Below are 24,553 nucleotides of genomic sequence, written 5' to 3' on the forward strand. Positions count from 1 at the left end.
TCCAGGAAAAATGATACAAAAGGAAAGAAGGTAACCATGGTCTAATTTGATTTTAGACACAATATTTATTTTGAAATTTTAAATGACATTAAAGGAAGTATAATTTTTTTGTTAACTGAATGGGACAAGGATTAAAAGATAGTTCTAAATCCTTTATTAGATCTAAACTCTGCAACAGACACTTATGCATCAAAGTTTTTCTGTAACAGGTACAGTAATTGCATTCCTTTATCCTCCATTCACCCATCCAAATAGGATGTTCACAAAGAACAATACAACCAACACTGTAACATGCAAAAATTGTAAGGCTGTGTTTTCCATAAAGGAGAACGTAGCAAGTTAACCAACATTCATTATTCCTCACTTCTCAGCTGCTTCTCTTTCCTAGTCAGGCTTTGCATTTCATGTGTGCTCCATTTCATCATCCTCATCTCTATAACAACTTTTTATTTTCTACTTGATAGATATTTTCATTTGATCTAGTATCAATCTTAGGCTGTCTGTAACTCACATGACAAGACAAGCTGATCAATTCTTGGCAAAGAAAGATATTTCTCAGTAAATACATAGATCTTGTGGGTAAGCTATGAGAGTGGCTAATAAGTACAAATATGGGTATTAACAGCTGTTGTTGTTGTTAAGTGCCGTCGAGTTGGTTCTGACTCACAGCAACTCTATGAGGAGTGGCTGGTGAGTTTCAACTGCTGACCTTGCAGTTCAAACAGACCTGAGGTTGAGTGCTTATCTTCCAGCACCACACCAGGACTTCAACTTATTATGAATGACACTTAATGAAATCTAGGCATGGAAATTTAAACCCAGGAATCATTGACCATGGGTTAAAATTTAGTGCCAAATATTAGAAACATTAGAATTCTATTACTTTTTAGCAAGACACTTGAACATGGCAAATTTTGTTTTCATTTTTATTAATACAGAACATATTAACAGAAATTTTTCTTTTAAAATAATCAAAGTTACAAATAAACACTGACACTAACTGATAAATAATATTCCACTTGACTCTCCTCTTGAAAAAGTCCTCATCTATTTGGTAGTACAGTTATTTTTATCAATCGATCTCTAAACTACCTTATAATCTCAGTGAAATTTATTAGCTTTTACTTACTGCATAATTTCTTCAATTGGGAAACTTTTCATATGTCAAATTACTTTCACATAAATTAATATGCATTACATATTAATGCATCCTTCAATGCTAAGTATATTTAAATGTAATTTAATTTTTCAAAGTTAAAATGTTTCCAAGAGATAGCACAAAGCCTTTAGAAATGTCTTCCTCCCCCCTCATGCTTCACAGAGGCCATAAGAATGTTCCATTTTCTTTATATTTAGGCAACAGGCATCCCTTGAAGTTCAAATAGCAGGGGACAGGGAGGAGCTTAGGCTATCAATGTATTTGTAATATAGACAAAACTCCACAAATATATTTTAAAATTTCTTTTCACCACAAATGAGAAAGTGTTGGGAAGGCTCTTCAATTTCACTTAGCAGCACCCTTGGCCACCTATTAGAAAAACATATGCAGGATGGCAGTCTTCCTTAAACTGCACAAATTCAATCTGGAAAGGCTGGAAGAACACCCTTGCCCCAATAATATATCCCATAAAATAAATGGCCATGCACAAGAGTAACAATTTTCAGAATAAATAACTGACTGACAAAATAATATTTTTAGACAAAGACTACCCTAGGTACCCAGAAACTTCTGGATAATCACACATCAAAGACCTCATGCAAGTAAAAGTCTTACCACTTAAAAATCTTTATGAACTACAAGTTCTTTTAAGTGAAGTTTGTATTTTATACAAAACTTAAGAAGTGTGGCACATTTTTAATTAACCATTACATTGTTTTTTGTTGTTATTGTTTAAAAAGCATATATTAATCAAAATGGATACATTACCAGACCTTTTGATTTAAAATACAACTGAGTGAAAGCACTACAAATTCTGAATAAACAAGAATTCTTCTATACAAACATATGCGTTGAGTAAAGAAAATGAATTTCAATACAATTAATCACCTCTGATTGAACCATACGTTTTCATTCATGTGAAAATATAAACTTACATTTACTTTAAGATTCATAGCAAACTAATTACAGCATTTATTCAATAAGAAATATTAAAATAATTCAAGTTGGTAGAAAATAAAATTACTTCAACCATATATATTATAATTTGTCATATACATACTCCTAAGTCCCCAGAATTTAACTATGAAAAGTTAAAGAATTTCTTTTTAAAGTATGTCTTAGGATAACCAACCAAAGTAATTATTATCTTAATGAAAAAGAAATGCATACACATCCATATTTGACTTATACATAAAAATTGAATAAAATAGAGAAAAATTAGGTAACTTCTGAAAATGTTCTGGAATATTATATGTTAGTACTTAAGTCAAAATATTTACCTGGTAAAACTAAAATAGCTTGAGGTATTTCCAATGCTAAAGTAAATTTCTAAATGTTAAAATACCACAAGAATGAAAACAGTCTCCTTTGAGAATTTACATCTGGTTTATAATTGAAACAGAAGATGAAGGTCTGCCATGCAGTTTCCCATCTCACCTATATTCTTTCTTCCCTTACAAAAGTATAAGCTTCAAGGGAAATGATCACATGTAAAAACATTTCAAGTGAATTGGAGTTCCTTATTATAACAACTTAATCAAAAGAAAAGAGAAATTTTTTATTCTCCTACCTGAGACCTACCTGAACTCTTTAGACATAACCATTAATTTCTATGCTAGACACAGTAAACATGTTTTCCTTTGTTTTTGTTTTTTAAATCAAAGCTAAGCTTGACAAAGAACTCTACTGGATACACTGAATACATGAACCACCTCAACAAAGATGGTACTTTAAGCCTTTACACACGACACATGAAAATGAAGTGTTTTATTTAGATTGGTCTTTCTTCATCTTCCTGTAACTGAGTCCTGAAAGGACAAGTCATTATACTCATACATTTTGTAATACCTTTCTTCATACAATAGGCTCACATATATAGCATCACATGTCTATATAATATTATCAAAGAGCATAAACATTTAAGCAGTAGACGCATTTCACATGAAAGGGGCTCTATGCATCATATGGCCTGTCCCAATAAAAAGCAAGAATTAGAATGCCATTTCAGCTGTTACAGTGTTGATATTATCAATATAGCTATTTACTTTATATCCATCATATTTTCAAGAGTCATTTTCATAAGGAAGAAGCACAGGAAGATTGTTTTTTTAAAAAGTTATGTGCCAACTTCAAAAGTGACATACTAACCGAACATTAGCATTCAGAAGCTAGGTTGAATAGGACTGGCCTTGATGCACATGCAGTAGATTTCTTTTCAGAATATAAAATTATATGGTAATGTCAGCAGTATTACTACTGTTTCTATATTTATGATTAATTACTAGCAGTACAACTCCCAGAAGGAACGAGATGGATCCAATAGCGATGTAAGCAATCCCCAAAAATGGATTTTTTCCTCCCATCCATGAAATAGTGCTCAAGATCATCCGTTTGCGTCCATCAAAAGAATGTACCGGGTAATCTGCAGAGTGTATAGGAAGACTTTCCATTTCTAGTTGCTTAATTTTTAAAATATAATTTATAAGTTGGCATTTAATTGCTTAATTCTTTTGTACAATAGCACAGTGGTTACGAATCGGGCTGCGAACCTTAAGGTCAGCGGTTTGAAACTACCAGCCGCTCTGCGGGAGAAAGATGAGGCTTTCTACTCCCGTAAAGATTTACACCCTCGGAAACCCTGTACAGGGTCGCTATGGGTCGGACCCGACTCGATGGCACTTAACAACAGCAACAACAATGATACATAGGCACCCTACCCATATGTTCTGAATCACAAAAACTGTATTATCTAGAGAGAGTGATTTAGCAAATTTAGTCAGTAGTCCTGGTGTGGTGCTGCAGTTAAGCACTGCACTGCTAACCACAAGGTTAGTAGTTCAAACCCAGCAGCTGCTCCTTGTAAACCCTATTTATATGAGTAGGAACTGACTCCACGGCACTTAACAACAGAACCTGATGGAGCAGTGGTTAAAGCACTTGGCTGCTAACCGAAAGGTCAGTGGTTTGAACCCTCCAGTCACTCTACAGGAGAAAGATGTGACAGTCTGTTTCTATAAAGATTACAAACTTAAAAACTCTACTGGGCAATTCTACTCTGTTCTATATGGTTGCTGAGTTGGAACTGATTCAAAAGCAGTGGTTTTTAGTACTTAATACTCTGAGAGACAGTATCAAATCACTCAGACTAGTTTATTTCTCTGTATTCCAACCCTAAAAAAGTTTGGTTTCTGCCTTGTTTTCAATACCCAATTTCCGCCTTATACTCACTTTTGCTAATTAAAGTCTTGATGTTTTGCAGTCCCAAACTCCTGTCTTGTCAATCTGCTCCATACCCTCCATTCCTCCTGACAGCTTTGCTTTCATTTCAGTACCTAGGTTCCTGCTATAGACGTCATAGCTATAATGTGTCTGTTTTTTTTTTTTTTTCATACAGCTAAGAACTCCCAGGTTGCTCCATAGACTTTCCTGTATTGTTGTCTGGGTTACAGGCTAGTATACGCCCTTTCTCTTTCCCAGATCTTTTAGATGCTGTGACAGAACTGCCCTGTGTTTTGGCTATATACCTAGGATATACGTTCTTTCTATCAGTACTAAGCTGGGTCTGTCTGTCCAAAACAGCTCCTATGTGGGCCTAGTTTCAAAAACTTGGTCTCTTTCAGTTTGCCACTATTAGGCCATAGTCAGCTGTGTTCTAAGGTGCAATATTAAGAGACGAGGATCTAAAAAAACCCACTTTGAATCTGGATCAGTAATTGTGCCATTTATTAATCCATTTTAAAGCCAAAACTATACTTGTAGCTAATCTATTTTAACAAAATCAAAAGCAAAAAGATGATTAGCAAACATTTAAAATGCTAATACTCAGGAATTTTTTCACTACTGATATTTATAAACTATGGGCTGGCAATTATAAGATGTAAGGGACTGTTTTAAGATGAAAAGGAAATGCTCTATTTTTCCCTCCTAGAGAAGCCATGGCATGCAATCACATATGACTGGTCATTCAGAGTGAACTAGTTAAGGATGCAGCCTATGGTGGTGTCTAATGGTAAAATCATGGCTTTTGCAGTTGAACCTCAATGTTTCCTCTATTGTCTGTGCAGTCTTAGGTAAATTTACCTCTGTTCCTGTCTTCTTATCTGTTACTATGAGATAAACTTACCTCATACTGCTACTGCTTGAATTAAAAAAATAATGCATGAAAAGTACTTAGCACAGTGTTAGTGTATAATCAGAACAGAATAAATTTTATTTATTAGCTTAAAAAAAAAGTATACAAAAAAAATTATTAATGTAGAACAATACAGCTAATGATAAAAATGTTTTGATACTTTCGGTAGAGCAATACCTACTCTATGAATTATATTGATGTAAATAACACTGATTTTCAGTATTCAAAATTTTTTATTTAACCAGCTCAGTACTGCCAGCATTTATTTGACATTAGGTAAAATGTTGGACTCTGAATTAAGTTCAATTAAAATTTTCCTTGTAAAAAGAGATCTGTTGCTGTTAGGTGCTGTAGAGTCGGTTCCAACTCTTAGTGATCCTGTCAAGGGGTTCCAAAGAGCAGCTGGTGGGTCTGAACCACTGAACTAGTGATTCAAACTGACCTTGCAGTTCAGTGCTTTATCCTACAGCAACATCTATATTTTAAGTAACTTTTTACTAAACAATATGTTTCAAGCCCTAGAACACAGCATATAAAAATTGAAGACTTTTTGGGAAATATAAACTAAAAGGTATAAAATTTAAAATATATCTATTTATATATACACATATAAGCATATGAAAACGAAGAAGTCAAAAAACTAAAGCACAAAGTACCATTTCATATAATTAAGGTTGAAATATATTTTCTTCAAGTTCTATGAAAACATGTATACGCAGCCCAAAAAAGGATACTGTATGTGATATTCAAATAGTATCGTCCAGCTGGTAAAGTTGGATGTAAATCATTTTTCCGCTCTATAAGACGATATAACTTACGAAATGTAGGTAATGCTGCAGTACGCATCCAAACAATAAAATCCTCATTTATAAACCCATTATTATCTGGGTCAGAATCCAGCATGTATACTGGCTTAAGCCAGTTTATTGGTTTTGCTGTACCTTTAAAAAAAAAAAAAGGGGGGGGGAAGTTTGTGGTGAGAACAAAATATTCAGTTCTATGAAGGATCTCATGAAAAGTCTGTACTAAAATAAAGGTATGCAACACACAATATTTTTCTTACTTTCAAATGTATAAATATATTCATTTCTAAGAACATCTTAAAATCTAGATAGAAACTAATTCTTCACGTAACAATTTAACAAAAAATTACAAATGGTTGACAATACCTCAAGAGAATACTAGAAATAGGATATTGGGTATACACAAAAGGCAGACTATATAATACAAAGATATAATGGTAATAAGCATTACATTATGAAAATAAGATAGCACACATTAGGAAAAATTTTAATTGAATAATAAGTAACATCAAAACTAGAAACAAATCATGATTTGTTTAAAATAAGCTATACCATGGAGTCCTGGTGTGGCATTGTGGGTTAATACGCCAGACTGCAAACCTGTTTGAACTGTAAGGTCGGCAGTTCAGGCTCACCAATAACTCTTTGGAAACCCTTTACAGGGTCGCTATGGGTTGGAAGCGACGTGAGGGCACTTGACAACAACAACAACATACCATAGTTTTAAAAGACAATGGCTGAAAAATATGCATAAGAAACACCAGATAAACTCATAAACTCATTCCGGGTTACAAATATTATTTCCTTTAGAATTTTAGTGTGGTAAGCATTAGACTGCTAAAGCCGCAAGGTTAGGAGTTCAAACCCACCAGCCACTCCGTGCAAACACTACACAGGGTCACTATGAGTCGGGACTGACTTGATGGCACTTAACAACAACAACATTTTACTAACTTGGTATGAAAGTGTGAAAAGTAAGCTTGTTTTTAAAATATTCTTAAGATTTAAAAAAATTAAGATACATCATTAAAACTCCTAACTTATGTTCTTAAAAGTTTCTGTTTCTTAGATACTTGTGGTGTTTTACCTTTAAATCGTTCTTCTAGACTTTCATCACTTCCAGATGGATTTCTGAATTTCACATTTTTATCTGTCCACCAAGCAATACCTTTCTTTTTTAAAGTAATAGGTGTAGGATCAGATTCATTGCCAATCAGAAATAATTCTAATGTATCTAAACACAAGAACAGAAAAATACTGCTTATTATCTACTGAAAATCTGTTAACACTTGCTTTACTCTACAAGACATGAGAAAGAATCTGGTATTAGCTCCCAAAAGTATTTGTGTCATAACAGGCATACTTTGTTTTGGTTATTCAAGTCTGAATTAACTATAACAACAATTAGCAAGGTAAATCAGTTTCTCCTATGACCCAAGTAATACAGTCATAAATAGCTTTAGTGTATCTGTTTCTGTTTGCATTAATACAGTAGTCACTAGCCATATATGGCTACTGAACAGTTGAAATGTGTCTGTACCAAATAAATATAAGAGGGTTTCAAAAAGTTTAGAACTTTTTAGGAAACCCACAGACCGTGAAAAATTTTTTGGCAATGACTTAGAAGACAAGGGGCTACTGTCAAAAATTTATAGAACACTACGATACCTCAAAAAGAGGACAAAGAATCCAATTTAAAAATGAGCAGAGGACATGTATAGACACTTGACCAAAGAAGACATTTAGTGGTCAACAAACATAAGAAGAAATGCTCACCCACTAGCCACTAAAGAGATGCAAGTCAAAACAATAATGAGGTATCATCTTATCCTAGTATTAATGGCAAAGTTCAAAAACACAGAAAACAAATGTTGGAGAGGGTGTGGAGAGTACAGAACTTTCCCACACTGCTGGTGGGACTATAAAATGGTGCAACTGCTGTGGAAAAAAATAGTATAGCACTTTCTCAGAAGCTTGGAAATAGAAATACCGCATGACCCAATAATCTCTCTACTTGATATCTATCTTCAAGAAATAAGAGCCACAACACGAATAAGTATATGAATGCCCATGTTCACTGTAGCACTATTCACAATAGCAAAAAAAATGGAGACAGTCTAGATGCCCATCAGCAGAGGAGTGATTGAACAAACTTTGGTACATATAAACAATGGAATATTAAGCATCACTGAATAATAATGATAAAGTTGTAAAATATCACATAACATAGAAGAATCTGGAGGACACTATGCTGTTAGTCAGTTGCAAAGGGACAGATATTGTATGAGACCACTAATATAAAAAGTCAAGAAAAGGCTTTCAATCTATAATAAACATTTCAAGATGTTTAGCAAGGGTGGGAGGGAATGGAGAATTATTCACTAGGTAGAGTGTAGATACATGTTAACTTGGATGATGGAAAAAGAAGTAAAGATGAAAGGGAAGAAAGAAAGAAAAACAATTGTTTTCTTTTTCTTTCATGTACTGGAAAGTAAACAGTCTTACTTCTTTTTTCATTAGGACAAACCATTGGAAAGTTTTCCACAAACAAAAAAAGGGAAAGGATAGAAGTGGGGGGAAGGAAAAGAAGAAAGGAGTGAGGAAAAAAATATTTGGAAATGGATAGCAGTTATAGTTGTGCAACATGGGGAGTATGGCTGGACTGTACATGCAAAAATGGCAAATGTTTACTATATATATATATGAGAGAGAGAGAGAGAGAGAGAGAGAAAGCTACAATTTAAAAGAAAAAAGGAAGACATTAAAAAAAAAAAAGTTTGTGGAAAATTCCATTCTTTTTTCATTACATTTTCCCACAAACTTTTTGAAGTCCTTCATATGTACTGACTTAGTATAAGAAAAAAAACTAAAAATTCTTATTAATAAGTCATATGCTGATTAACATTAATATGTTAATATACTAGATATACTGGGTTAAACAAAATATATTATTAAAATTTATTTGCCCATTTTTACTTTTAAAATGTGGTTATTAGAATATTTAAAATCATATATATACATTACTCACATTTATGGTTCATATTACATTTATACTGGACAGTACTACTCTTAAGTTATCTCCTATAGCTCCTTTTTAATGGTATAAACAACCAAAATTGGTATCAAAAGGCAGCCTGGCTTTTATTTCATGTGAAATAGGAAGACTAGGAGAAATGTCTTTGCTTTGTTCAATAATTACTTTCATTCCAGAGATAAAAATACATTCTCAAAATATAATGCTTAAGAGCATTATAAAGTATTACAATACCTCATTTAAGATCTAATTAATATACTTTTCTTAAACGTATTCAAATTTCAGTTATGCTTATTATTAGATGATCATATCTCTAATGTATTATGAAGATTGTTTTAATTATATACATTTATATATATATATATCATACCATTAAACATACTGTTGGCAATAGCTCCACAAGGAGCAATTGGCTTGTCTTCATTTCTTCGATAAGGCTCACATTCCTTACTGGGATTCTGAGTTTTAAAAGGAAAAGAAGAGAAAGATTACTGTTTCTCACTTGTAATGCATACAAACTATAAATAATACTATACTCAAAATGTATTCCTTAATGCTGCTTCATTAACTTTTCATACACACTTTATCATATATATTTTTATCTTATTATAAATGCAAGGAGCCATGGCGGCTTAGTGGGTTACATGCTGGGCTGCTAACCGCAAGGTCAGCAGTTTGAATTCACCAGTTGTTCCGTGGAAGAAAGATGAGGCTTTCTGCTCCCATAAATATTTGCAGGCTCCCTCAGAAACCTGATACAAGGTCACTATGAGTTGGAACTAACTAGATGGTACACAGTCAGCCACGTTAAATATATCTATCAAACTGACCTCATTTAAATTTTAGTGTCAATATAGAAAGAGTCCCCACAGAGAGTTTTCTGTCCAAGAAAAGTTAAAAAGCAGTTTACTGTCAATTCAGTTACGGCATAATAGAGTTTAAACTAGAAATAAAGAGACCAGTGATTCTAGTTCCAAATATGTACCATATGGCCTTCAGCAGCAGGTTCCTTGATTTACCACTTACAAAATGATCATATTCAACTACAACAGCTTACATTCTGTTAATTGTGGGTTAAATCCGTATCTAAAACGGAAATAAAAGCCATGATAAAGAAGTATACCTATAGAAATACACTCCTTTATCACGGTTCTTGTTTCATAGATGTCGTTTGTGTTAGGTGCCACTGAGTTGAATCCAACACACAGCAACCTTTCATATGGTTTCCACAGCTGTAAATCTTTATAGGAGCAAAGATATGTTTGAACCCAGGAGCGGTGATGTGTTTGAACTGCCAACCTTGTATGTAGTTAGCAATCCAGTGCTTATCCTACGTCACCACCAGCACTTTGTTTCGTATATAGTTGGCTGCATATGAGTGTTTCCTGTATTACCTGATGAGCACAGATCTATTCTGACAGACATGGTGTTGCCATGAGTCAGAATTGACTTGAAGGCAGCTTTATATTTAATGTGTTAAACACTAGATTCCAGGTGTGGCACAGTAAGAGAAGCATTTGACTGCTAACCACAAGGTCGGCAGAACTGACTTGATGGCACATATAACTAACAATTACTGGCTAAATTAAATCAGTTGCCTTTGAGTAGATTCCAACTCACAGTAACCTCATATACCTTAGAGTGGAACTGTACTCCATTTTCAATGTCTCAGTTTTTGCAAGTAAATTTCTAGGCTTTCTTCCAAGGTACTTCTAGGTGGACTAGAATTTCCAACCTTACTAAACAGCTGAGTGTGTAAGATCAAGAACTCTAAGCAATGACTACTGTTGTTGTTAAGTGCCGTCAAGTCAGTCCCAATTCATAACGAGCCAGTCTAGGGTTTCCAAGGAGTGGCTGGTGGGTTTGAACTGCTGACCTTGTGATTAAACTGACTTTGTAGTCCAGTGAATTATCCTGCACTAGTTTCCTACAGCTAGAGGACATTTTGTTTCTGCTTGTTTCTAATAGACTCATGGAGATTTTCATTTTTATTACTTTATCTCATATTCTAGTGTTGTGCTGTAAAATAAGCACTGAACCGCAAAGTTGGTTTGAACCGCAAGGACTCCCTAATACAAGAAAGGAAGTTATACTGCCTGCCCTCATCATCTTAAAGTGTAGCTGTGAAGACAGATGAATAGAAATTTTTAAACTATAATAAATGTTATGAAGATGCTATGTGAACATGGGGGGTGGGAGTGGCCTCTATGGTAAGGAAAAGTATACCTGTAGAGAGCAGGTCATATAAGACCTAAAGGACAGTAGGAACCAATCATGTGAAGAGCAGGCTGAAATGGTTTACCCAAAAGGGACAGCATATGCCACTGAAGAACAACTTGATAAAAGAGGAATGTACTAGAGCACGGCGAGAATGAAAACGAACATGGTGAGATTGGAGTTCATCTCAACTGGAGATTTTATTCTAAATACTAATAAACCACTGAAAAATTTTATGTATGGAAGTGGTATTTATATACCTTTTTAATGATTACTAAAGCTGTTATGTACGAATGGCCTAGCAGGAAGGGGCAAGAGTAGGTGATGTGGGGAGAAAAGTTTGCATAGCTGCAAAGAAAGCTGGGAAATGTATTCTTTATTCTGGAAAATATAATTTAATGATGTAAGAGAACAGAAGGTGGGGACAGTGACTGACAAGGTACAGATTAAGTGAAAATAAATACAAGGTTCCTCTGTAGTCTTAAATAGAAGACGTTATTTTGCTTCAAAGGACACCAAAAATAAAGCAAGCCTTGAGAAAACTTGCAGGGAAAAATAAAAAGTGCATTCAAAGCAAATGAAATGCTAACTCTCAAAGTGGGCAGATTACTTTTATCATAGCACATGGTTGCTGTTGTTGTTAAGTGCTGTTGAGTCAGTTCCAACTCATAAAGAACTCATTTCCGAGGAACAGCTGGTATATTTGAGCTAGTGACCTTGGGGTTCAAACCCACAGTGCAGTAGTAGAGTGCTTATCCTACAGCATCACACCAGAAGCAGCAAACACAGCCCTTAGGGCAGTCAGGCCAAAAGAGCATTAGAGATAAGAATATAAAACAATGAATTTCAAGACAAACATATGCTAAATTTGTTTTCAAAGTAAACTGGATGTCAATCTATCCTCTGAGAATTTTTGAAAGTCACTTTCTCATAAAACTGCACTTTTTCTAGTTCAGGGGCCAGCATATGTCAGCCTGCAGGTCACCATTTTTAGTAATTAAAGTTTTATTGCTGTACGATAAGCGCTAGATCACAAGGTCAGTTTGAATCATGGTTTGATGGCACTTAACAACAACACCTATTAGAGTCCAGGCGCTGTAGTATAAGCTCTGGACTGTAAGGTTGGTCTGAAATTGCAAGTGGATGCTTCAAACTTACCAGCTGCTCCTCGTAAACTGTATAAAGATAGGGTCACTATAAGTTAGAACTGACTCGATAGCATTTAACAATAACAAAGACAATACATTCATTGGGGAATTCTAGTGTGGCACTGTAGGGTAAGTACTGGACTGCTAACCACAGGTCAGCAGTTCAAAGCCACCAGCCACTCCTTGGAAATCCTATACAGGGCTACTACGAGTCGGAACTAACTTGCCAACGCTTAACAATGCCACCATACTCACTGGGAGCATAGTGGCTCTGCAGGATAAGCACTCAACTATGAACCACAAGATTGGTGGTTCATCTGACCAACTGCTCTGAGGGAGAAAGACAAGGCCTTCTTGCTCCCGCAAAGATCTACAGCCTCAGATACCCTATATAGGGTCACTCAGAATTGGAACTGACTCGAAGGCACTTAACAACAACAAAACACCTACTGAAAATAGTCTGTGACTACTTTCGGAGTACTGCTGTGGTGCTATAGGATAAGGAATGCAATGCTATCCACAAGGTTGGCAGTTCAAACACAGCCTATCCTTTCTTTGAAAGGATACAGGATTGCTATGAGTTGGAGCTGACTTGACAGCACTTAACAACAATGAAAAGTAGTCCCGGTGTGGTATGTGGCACTGTAGAATAAAAGTATTGAAGTGCTAACCTCAATTAGGTTCAAACCCCACCCCACCCTTCCCACCCCCACAACATTCCCCACCTTACCCCCACCTCCACTGCTGCACCTCAAACCCTATATACAGAGTTGCAGTAAGTTGGAACTGACTCAATGGTACTTAATAAAAACATGATTGCTTTGAAGTCCCTGGATTTGCAAATGGTTTGCATTTGACTATTAACCTAAATTCACAGCCATGCAGCAATACAAGGAAGAAAGGCCTAAAAAACTGCTTTCATGAAGATTACAGTCAAGAAAGCCCTATAGAGCATAAGCACATGAACACCCACACCTGCAGATAATACCCACTTGACCTGGCTTCAGTGGCTGGATGATCAGAGCTTAGCTAGAAGAAAGAGGGAAAAAAGAGTAATCTGGTACAATTTGATGAACTTGACCTACACCTATGGATGCAGTGGCTCAAAAGAGGAACAAATCTTTACAGCGAGGATCATTCCCACCCCTTCAATAAACAGGATAGACAGGGACTGATGAAAGGAGATGCGGATAGCACTCATGTGGTAAAATAGTGAATAATTACTATCAGGACTGACTGTGAGGGTTGGAAATGTGAAGGTGTACATTTTGTAGCAAGAGGAGGAGAGTGATTGACTTTGAAGTCCAGGAGCGGAGGTCCATGGGACCCTACCCATAGAAATAGTGATGCCAGAGATGGAGGCAGAGACGATGACATGGAGAGATGGAGCTGCTGGGGACTTTGGACCCGGAGAGGGAGAGGGGCTGTGTGCTGACGACCGGGGAAAGACTTTCAGGGTATACCCTTTGGTTGGTGGAGGATGCATGGAGGGGACTGTAACCATGGAAATATAACAATATACAATAGGATGAATGTAAAGCTAATGTTCTCCCATGTCAACTATCACATAATTTACAATAAAACATTAATAATAATAAAAAAAGAAAGCCCTATAGAGCAGTTCTGCTCTGTAATACACAGAGTCACAAGGAGCTGTAATGGACTCCAGGGTAACGAATTTGGCTTTTTTCGTTTTTATGGCTGCTGCTACGCTTTAATGGTACAGTTGAGGAGTTCTGACAGAATCTATATGACCCCCCAAAATAAAGATATTGATCCTCTGGCCCTTTCTAGAAAAAGTCCACCAATTCTTAGTCTAATCTAAAAGTTTTGCTTGAAGTTTGTAAATTAAGAATCAGCTTCTTGTGCCTTGAATTGAGTATGTACCTAAATGAAATAATTGTAATTCAATCACCACTTCTGGTTCATTGAATACATCTGGTAAATTAAAAAACTCTAGAAACGTAGTACATCTCAAAGCATACCACCTTCTATTCATTGCTGTTGTTGTTATGTGCCATGAAGTCTGTTCCCACTCATAGCGACCCTATACAGGGTTTCCAAAGCTGTAAATCTTTATGGGAGCAGAAAGCCTCATCTTTCACCCGCAGAACAGCTGGTAGTTTCAAACTGCTAACTGTGAGATTAGCATCTCAATTCGTAACCACTCCATACTAGAGTTCTATTAATTGTTCTTGTTAAGTGCCGCTGAGTTGATTCCAACCCATAGCAACCACATACAGGGTTTTCCGAGGAGCAGCTGGTAAGCTTGAACCGCCGACCTTGCAGTTCAAAAGGCTTTGCAGTCTGGCGCATTAACCCACAGTGCCACACCAGGGTTCTATTAATTAGAGTAGAGTAAATCCCACATGGTTTGCAAAATATGTCAGACCTTACCAAAACACCTTGAGGATGACAAACAATCGTTAAATAGACTTGCATTTCTTAAGATCCTCACACATCTGCCATAAGCAATAAAACCAGAGGACAACCTAGTGCAGCTATATGTTTACTAGGCACACTATGGCAATTTTAAGAGATAATAGAAGTCTAAATTGCTCAGGGCTTCTGAACTTTTGCTGCACTGCCAGCAATGATAGAAAATATAGAGGCACAAGGACTATTATGGAAAGTAAATCATCAGTCAAGAAACTACAGTCCCCTGGTCCATAGGTTCCAAACCAGGATAGGCATTAAAAGAGGAACTTGTTAAAAACAGGTGTTCTAGAGCATTATCCCTGCAGACACTGATATGTTACTCTTACCAAAAGTCTGGAATTAGTATTTTCAATAAGTTCCTCATGCAATTATTAAGCAAATCACTCTTTAAATTCTATTGCTCAGGCATCCCACAAGTTAAAAGATGAAAAGTGTCTATTTTTACTTAAAAAAAAAAAAATCCCAGAAATTGAAAAACTACTTGGGATACATAACCCTACGTAATGTAGCAATAATGAACAAACCCAAATAAACGTATATACCAAGAATGTTATATCATCAAAATTCTGTTTCAAAATGTAGTTGTTGTTAAGTGCTTTCGAGTTGGTTCTGGCTCATAACGACCCTGTATAGGGTTTCCCAAGAGCAGCTGGTATGTATGAACTGCCAACTTTGCAGTTCAAACACACCTTGTTGTCCAGTGCTTATCCTACAGCATCACACCAGGACTACAAAATACAGTAAATAGAAATAAAATTCCACATAACTCTATTAAAAACAAGCAGAAAGAAAATGTCCTCTAGCTGTAGGAAACCATTGTTGTTGTTGTTGTTGTGTGCCGTGGAGTCAGTTCTGACTCACAGCGACCCTGTAAAGGTTTCCGAGGCTGTAAATCTTTACAGGAGCAGAAAGCCTCATCTTGCTCCCGCAGAACAGCTGGTAGTTTCGAACTGCTAACCTTAAGGTTTGCAGCCCGATTCGTAACCACTATGCTACCAGAGCTCCTTATAGGAAACCATTAAGCTATGCAAATTTCAGGAACTTTTTTAAACTAAAAGTCCTTACCATGACAATTGTAAATGACAAGTAGTTCTTTATTTTAATCTTAATATTATTAAACACTTTAACATTTCTAATTTAACAGTTACCACACATGCTTGTTACATATATAGCACATTTTTACAATTCATCATTTTACTTACAAGTAAAGCACTAAGATCTCCATTTAGTTGACTATCATCTCGAGATTTCACATAACGACGATGGTTTTGATAGAAATTAGACAGTCCATAGTACATAAAAACATTGCCCTAAAGAGACAGAGGGAAAATGTTTTCCTATAAAAACAATTAACTATAATTGGTTTCAAGTATACATTAATAAGTAATTTACACTTTATGAGTCTGGAATTTGTGATCATTTAAAAACAGATACTAGGATAAAATCTACTAAAACTCAGCAATTTGAAATGGTATAAACTATAAAGAAGGCATGTTATAAATATCCAGGAGTAAACTTTGAAAATATCCTTAAAGATTCAAAGACGTACTATTTATATTTTACAAAATAAAACAACCCTCAAGGAACCTACAGACCCACTCTGAGATACTTTTAATTTAAAATTTTTTGCAGATTGGCCTTGCATCTAATTAGCACCAACCTTTAAGAAAAATAATGGTCAAATTTTCATTTATCATCCAAATAAATTCAGAACTTTAACAGCGGTATTTTGTAAATTACTCAACAGGAAACTATATAATAATTGTCGTTAAGTGCCATCGAGTCAGTTCTGACCCATAGTGACCCTGTATGAGGTTTTCAAGGCACAGCTAGTGAGTTTGAATCACAGACCTTGCGGTTTAAATGGACCTTACAGCCCAGCGCATTAGCCAACAGCACCACACCAGGACCTCACAGTAATGTTGTTGTCGTTGTTAGGTGCAATCGAGTTGGTACCAACTCCTAGCAACCCAGTGCACAACAGAACGAAACACTGCCTGGTCCTGGGCTAACCTCACAATTGTTGCCACGCTTGAGCCTAATGATGCTGCTGCCACTTTGCCCATCCATTTCATAGTAATTGTTGCTGTTGTTGTTAAGTGCCATTGAGTTGGATTCAACCCATAGCAACCCTATATAGGGTTTCCAAGGAGTAACTGGTGAGCTTGAACTGCCAATCTTGCAGTTCAAACAGCATTGCAGTCTGGCGCATTAATCCACAGCACCACACCAGGACTTCATAGTAACAGTAGTTAGTAAATTTGTGAAGTATCTAATGAACCATTTTATAATAATCAAGAAATATACTTCAGTATATTTATAATTGAACCAATTTAGCAGAAAGGATTATGTACATACACCATAATTATTTAGAAGATGCTTAGAAGCCATCTTGAATGACTAAAAGTTTTGAAGTTAAAAAACACATTTCTCCTTTCTGGTTGCTACCTCCATTGTTTACTTTCTTATCCTCAATTAAAAGTTGCCTGGAAAGGCTTTAGTCCAATTCAAAGTTTGGGTTTGTAATACAAAGCCCACAGGCGAAAGACTCAGAGGATGATCACCTTTGCAGATGAAAAATTATGAAACAAGCATTTTTAAAGGGAGAGGAAACTAATGGAGCTTCTATACCATCACAAGTTTCTTACATTTTAAAAATTCTGTCTACTCTGACAAAAGCAGCACTAATGTGTCTTTACAGTTGCCCATCATGTTACAAAAAAAAAAAGAACCTTTTCCACTGAAGATGCCTTTTATTTATAAATCATTACTGCTGAAACAAAGTAAACTAAATTCTTGTCTTCTCTCAAAACGGTTTTCATTCAAAGGCAGCTTTCTCCTTTTATCTAGGTACAAGAACAATACAACCACTAGATGGCAACCAGGACTATAAAAATCCACCTTTGTTGTTACTATGTAGTCACGCTAGTTCCAACTTACAGTGGATCTGTTGTATAGGGTTTCCTAGGAGGGCTGCTGGGTTTGAATTACCAACCTTGAGGTTAGCAGTTCAGTGATTATCCTATAGAACCCTAAACCTAAATTATAGAATCTAAATGTCTGCCACAAGAACAAACAAATCTGTCTTGGCAGAAATGCAGCGAGAATATTCTTTAGAAGCCAGGAAGGCGAAACTTCGTTTCTTGTACTTTGGACATATGATCAGGAGGGCCCAGTTCCTGGAGGACATCACACTTGAAAAAGTGGAGGGCCAGTAAAAAAAAGGAGGATGTCAAACAAAATTAACTGATTAAGTGGCAGCAACAATGGGCTCAAACTAACAACTGTGAGGAAGGCACAGAACTGGGCAGTGTTTGGTTCTGTGTGCATATGGTACTGAGTCAGAATCAACTCACCAGCACTTAACAACAACAACAACAAAATTTTCAAGTAGTAATGTGATTTTGCTCCCTCAGGTATAAAACAAATACTTTGTTTTAACTCAATTTTTAGGTAAAAGAGAAAACAAACTGGTTTTCCTATACCTATAAAGCATTCTGAATCTTAAGGTCCTTTAGTATCTGCTCAGTCAGTTACCAGGAAGAATGGCTGGTTAGTTTAAATGCAAAAGATATACACATACAGAGACAGAGAAAGAGAAGGGAGTTCAAACTGCTTTATCAAGATATAAAATGCATAGTTTTATTAAGTGTTTATAGTTTCTGGTAATCTTTCATATCTGATAGAAAAAAAATACAAATTAATAAGGACTAATTTTTTTTAAAGAAAAATTCTAGTATCAAAAGCATGCAAAAATACTGTGTGCAATAACTTTTAAAATACAAATATATATGAATTTGACACAAAGTTAAACTGCTTATACGATTTAAAAAATTCTAGTGAAGGGATAAAGAATGGTTTTTATAATTGGTTTATAAAAATTGACTAAAGTAAACCATTCAAACAAACATTTCTAATGAAACACAATATTTTTAAAGAAACACAGACCTCAAATGACTGCTCCAGCGTGAAGTTAATGGTACAAAAACAAGGTGTCACATTTGTAGACAAACATTTATTACAGGGACTGGAAGGCTCTGTTCCGGTATAATCAATCTGCAAGAGAAAAATATAACTAAGCACTTGTCTGGAGAAACTGGATACCAAGAACACTGAAATAATTTGCTGTTAAAATGAATAATGAGTCCAATGGAGAAACCAACAGCCCAAAGAACTCTTTGTAAGGTCATCAGTTTATACTGATGGTGGTGGTCATGTGCCATGGAGTTGGAACCGACTCATAGCGACCCCGTACTGGGTTTCCGAGGCTGTAAATCTTTACGGGAGCAGAAAGCCTCATCTTTCTCCCACGGAACAGCTGACAGTTTCGAACTGCTGACCTTAAGGTTCACAGCCCAATTCGTAACCACTATGCTACCAGAGCCCCTTAGTTTATACTGATAGTAAACTGGTAAAACAGTACAGACAAGTGGTCTAATTTCTAATCTCTAAGTAAATCTAGCTTTTCTTTTACCAAAATACATACAATTATGCCTGAAAAATAAAAATAAAACTTATTTGTAAAACATACGAATATTTAAAAGCTCTAACAGTCTATCAGAATACAGAAATCAATACCATCAGTATTGCTTTAAATTTCCTAATTTTAAATACTTTTCACATTCACTTTTAGCTTTCCATGGTACACTTTCTAATTTTAAAATATCAGCTTTTTAATGGCTATCATTTTTTAAATACTTGGCCTGATAGGAAAATTTAAAGCCCGCCCCCAACCCCATGATAAAAAATGTTATGATTAACAATACTACTAAGTTATCTTTAAATAAATAAATAATAAAGTAAAAATAAAGCTAATCTTTAATTCTGAAACTGAACCTATAAACTCATACATATTTTTAATATATATAAGTGTAAATAAAAGGAAGATAAAACATGTATCTGGAAAATAGTAACAGTTATAATACCTGCTTTCAAAAAGACCCCAGTTTCTTAAGAAAACTTGGTTTTGTAAATTCCTAAAATAAACCAAGGAATCCCAGTGTGGCGCTATAGGATAAGTACTGTACTACAATGTTAGCCTGAACTACAAAGTCAGCGGTTCCAACCCACCAGCCCGCTCCCCAGAAACCCTACACAGGGTTGCTATGAGTCAGAGCCGACTCGACAATACTTAACAACATTGAAATAATCAACTTTTGTAGAAAAATTCTCAAGCAAATCTTGTTCACTAGTAAAATGTTTTATAAAGAAAATTTTCTTTCACTGTAAATATCGAAGAGAAGCTAAATATATAACTAAACAAATAAATAGGCATGTTTTCACTAAACATGTTGGGCCACTGAGGACAAAATATTCTATTTAGGAGCCAAGTTTTATGATGCTGAACAGAAAAAAAGACCACTTTCAGAATAAATATATATATATATGTTGTTAGTGTTCCTTGGAGGCCAGGATGGCTAAACTTCGTCTCTCATACTTTGGACATATTGTCAGGAGGGAACAGTAGCTGCAGAAGGATGTTATGCTGGGTAACGTGGAGAGTCAGAGAAAAAGAGGAAGACACCCAACGAGATAGATCCGCCAGGTGGCAACATTGATGGCGTCAAGTGTGGCAGCGGTAGTGAGGTTGGCCCAGGATTGGACATTGTTTTGTTCTCCTGTACATGGGGTCGCTATCAGTCGGTTCCGACTCGATGGCACCTGACAACAACAACATATGTTTTATGTGTCGTGGAGTCAGTTCCAGCTCATAGTGACCCTGTACAGGTTTCCGAGGCTGTAAATCTTTAGGGGAGCAGAAAGCCTCATCTTTCTCCCTCGAAACAGCTGGTAGCTTCAAACTGCTGACCGTGAGATTAACAGCCCGATTCATAATCACTACGCTACCAGAGCTCTATATGTATGTATGTATGTATGTACATTTTTTTCTCCCTCTTTCTTAAGGCTAGTCTGAGGATTAAAAAAAAAAGAAGAAAAAGTAGTAGCTGGATTTATTTTAACGCTATACACTTGTGAACAGACATCTCCCAAGTTAATCGCTTTCAAATTAGTTTCATGGATAAAGTCTGACAGTGATACTATCAGTTGTGATTAAACAAGGATAGGATATATACTCTTCATTTCATTGAACACAAATAATCTGGATTATGTGGCAAAATCCTGACCCTGCCTATGAAATAATCCACAACACACTCTGGTTTCGAAAAGTTTGTGCAAGATGGATGGGTATCAAAACAACTCACAGAAGAGCATAAACAGAAGCATTTGGACTTCTGTAAACAAAATTTGGCCCAAAACTCATCGAAAGTTAAGTTTCTTAAAAGAAATTGTTACTGGTGACAAGACACAGATTCATCCCTATGAGCCTGAGAGTAAATGGCAGAGTATGAAATGGAAACATTCTCAATTGTCAACCAAGTAAAAGTTCAAAATTCAATCATCAGTTGGAAAATTGATGTTTACAGTTTTCTGGGATTCTCATGGGCCAGAATAGGAACATTATCAGGAAAAAGGCTCACCAATCAACAGTGATCATTACAGTGAGAGCTGAAGAGCTGATGCCTAAACTTTGGATTAAATGCAGAAGACAGCTATTGTCATCTTGCATGATAATGCACATCTCAAGACCTCTGTCCACACTGTTGACACTCCACAAAAACTTCTTTTTGAGGTATTAAAGTATCCTCCCTATAGTCCTGATCTTGCTCCATTGGGCTTTCACCTGTTTGGTCCCCTGAAAACAGCCTTTCGAGAAAGAATATTCACCTCTGATGAAGAAGTAAAGACAGCAGCGCATTTGTGGCTCACAGCTAAGCCTAAAACATTTTTTAATAAGCAGTACAAAAACTTGTTGATAGATGGACAAAGTGTCTTGAAAAGCAAGGAAAGTATATAAAAAAAATGATGTATTTGTCTTTCTAAAAGTTGATTAAATAAATTCTACAGCCAGCGTGGGGATAATAACAATAATAATCTGGTAGAATTTAAAATCTAGTAAATTAAAGGTATGTACATTAAAATTGAACATTTAAATTAGAACCAAGAAAAATTGTTGAATATTAAATCAGACGTGAACAAAATAAAAAGACAGCTAAAACATTTTCATCACAATCTATTGATAGTAATTTAAACAATGTATTTTGAAAATATCTTTAGATTCAGTGAAAATCTGAAGAGTGTTAAAAAAAAATCATTGTTTTTAACATACTAAGAGCCAATTATGTGCAACGCACAGCATAAAGTGTTTGTTGTTGTTGTTAGGTGCCATCGAGTTGGTACCGACTCATAGCGACCCTATGCACAGCAGAACGAGACACACTGCCTGATCCTGGGCCAACCTCACTACTGTTGCCACACTTGAGTCCATCGATGCTGCGACTTGGCCAATCCATCTCCTTGGGGGTCTTCCTCTTTTTCTCTGACCCTCCACCTTACTAAACATGATATCCTTCTCCAGCGACTGCTCCCTCCTGACAATATGTCCGCAGTATGAGAGACGAAGTTTGGTGTTAGGTGGATACAAAAACAAATCATTCTTTATACTGTGTTAAGGGGAAAAAAGGTATTTCATCTTCGAATATATAAATATTATAGGACTCCATTAAGTCATCAATAGGAGTAAATACAAAGACAAACCTAGATCTCCCATTAGAGGGAAATCATAGACACCAAGACGAGTTTCCAAAGTTTTACCTCCAGGTGATGACCTTTTACAGGACACAAGGAATAAAGGAAAGCAGGGAGGGGTGACAATTACGGGGTGTGTCCAGGAAAGTTCGTTTGAGGGCCAGCTGGAGGAAGTGGCCCAAAATTCACCTTGAAATATACTCTGCTTCTAACTCTGGTAGTTCAGCTGTCAGAGGAGCATGAGGTACTCAAGAAAAATTGGCATCTGAGCATTTACACGTGGGCATAATATAGATTTAAGCTCTGCTTGCTGGAATCGTTCACAAACAAAAAACCTCCCGATTTCATGCTCTACAACACTAGTCGATATACAGTTTGTCAAACTCCTTTCTATAATTTACAAACACACACACACACACACACACACACGCACACACATGGCACTGTAGGTTCAGCAATGGACTATGACCGGCAAGGCAGACAGTTCAAACCCACAGCTCCTTGGAAACCCTATACAGGGTTCACTATTGAGTCAGAACTGACTGAAGGTACTTAACAGTGTATGTTGTTGTTGTTGTTGTTAAGTGCCGTCGAGTCAATTCCGACCCATAGCAACCCTATATAGGGTTTCCAAGTAGCAGCTGGTGAGCTTGAACCACCGACCTTGCAGTTCAAACAGCTTTGCAGTCTGATGCATTAATCCACAGCATCACACCAGGACTCCTAACAGTATATACATATATCTCTATGTATGTTTGCATCTGATCTTTAACAAAATCCTTAGTTATCTCCATTTTACATTAAAAACAACAACAACAGCAAAAATGATAAACAACACATTCTTTAACTTGTCCAAGCCAAAGAAGTAGTGGTAGCCTGCAGGTATTATGCTAGAACCAAGGCTTTTATCCCAAGTTCAACATTCCATTTATTAAACTATCTTTCTCTAAAAAGAATTAGTCTATTTGGCCCTCTATCAAAGATAGCAAATTCAAATGCCAAGAAAGGATGGTACAGAGAAACAATACATATTAGAGGAACCAGTACTTTCTTTCTGAGAAAGAAAGAATTCAGACTGAACTTTAATGCAAAGATAGAGAATGAGGAGATATATGAAGAAACAAACAAGGATGCAGAGAAGCAGAACCTACATTTATAGACAACAGCATGACAAACACTTTGGATCTGTACAATTTTCATATTGTAGGGAACTCATTGTTAAGTCCTGGTGTGGTGCTGTAGGACAAGCACTGGACCATAAGGCCTGTTTGAACAGCGTGGACAGTAGTTCAAACTCACTAGTTGCTCCTTGAAACCCTATACAGGGTCGCTGTGAGTCAGAACTGACCTAACACCACCACAACAAGTTGTTAAGTGCCATCTAGTTGGTTCAGACTCACAGTGACCCTGATTATGATTTCCGAGGCTGAAAATCTTTGTAGGAACAAAAAGCCTCCCTTATCTTTGTCCCGCATAGCCATTGCTGGGCATAAACTGCCGACCTTGGGTTCCCAGTCCAGGGCTTATTGAACGTATAGAGCCATCACATTCCCCCTGTATTTCATTAGCTACTATTTATTGGTGTGCTCTAACTGCCAGGCATTAATTATCTCATTTTAAAAACATGTACTAGCCCTGTAAAGCTGACTTACATACTTTAAACAACAAATTTACCATTTAGGAAAGTTTAGTAAATTTCTCATGATCATCCACCTCATATTTCTGAGCAAGAATTTGAACCCAGTTCTGCTTCTCTCCAACACATATTCTCATTACACCACACTCCACCCTCTCACACAAACATCACCCTTTCTACAGTACAAATGCAGCACTTTCGGATTACAAGAATGAGGAGTAATCTCTGGTGATTAACTATGATTGGTTTGGTTGTTTCTGTTGTTTAAGCTGCAGAGCATCTGAACCACTTTTCAAGTGCGTGGAATTTCCCATTATAAGAATTTTGAAGGGAAGCAGGATTCCACCTCCCACTTCAGAAGCCAAAGAATAGATGTGTCCTTCCTCTCCCTAATCTCA

General features: G+C 36.2%; 1 protein-coding gene across 1 annotated transcript in view; it reads right to left on the reverse strand.

The window, feature by feature from the left end:
• Positions 1–2,942: 2,942 nt before the first annotated feature.
• TMEM30A (transmembrane protein 30A) overlaps positions 2,943–24,553 on the reverse strand; it is a 45,282-nt gene continuing 23,671 nt past the window's right edge. Inside the window, 6 exon segments of the mRNA XM_006835762.1 lie at positions 2,943–3,581; positions 6,026–6,232; positions 7,182–7,328; positions 9,499–9,586; positions 16,135–16,242; positions 18,881–18,988. Coding sequence (XP_006835825.1) covers positions 3,388–3,581; positions 6,026–6,232; positions 7,182–7,328; positions 9,499–9,586; positions 16,135–16,242; positions 18,881–18,988 — 852 coding nt within the window. The 3' untranslated portion in view covers positions 2,943–3,387.

Source organism: Chrysochloris asiatica, unplaced genomic scaffold, assembly GCF_000296735.1.
Source record: "Chrysochloris asiatica unplaced genomic scaffold, ChrAsi1.0 scaffold00019, whole genome shotgun sequence".
Classification (NCBI taxonomy): domain Eukaryota; kingdom Metazoa; phylum Chordata; class Mammalia; order Afrosoricida; family Chrysochloridae; genus Chrysochloris; species Chrysochloris asiatica.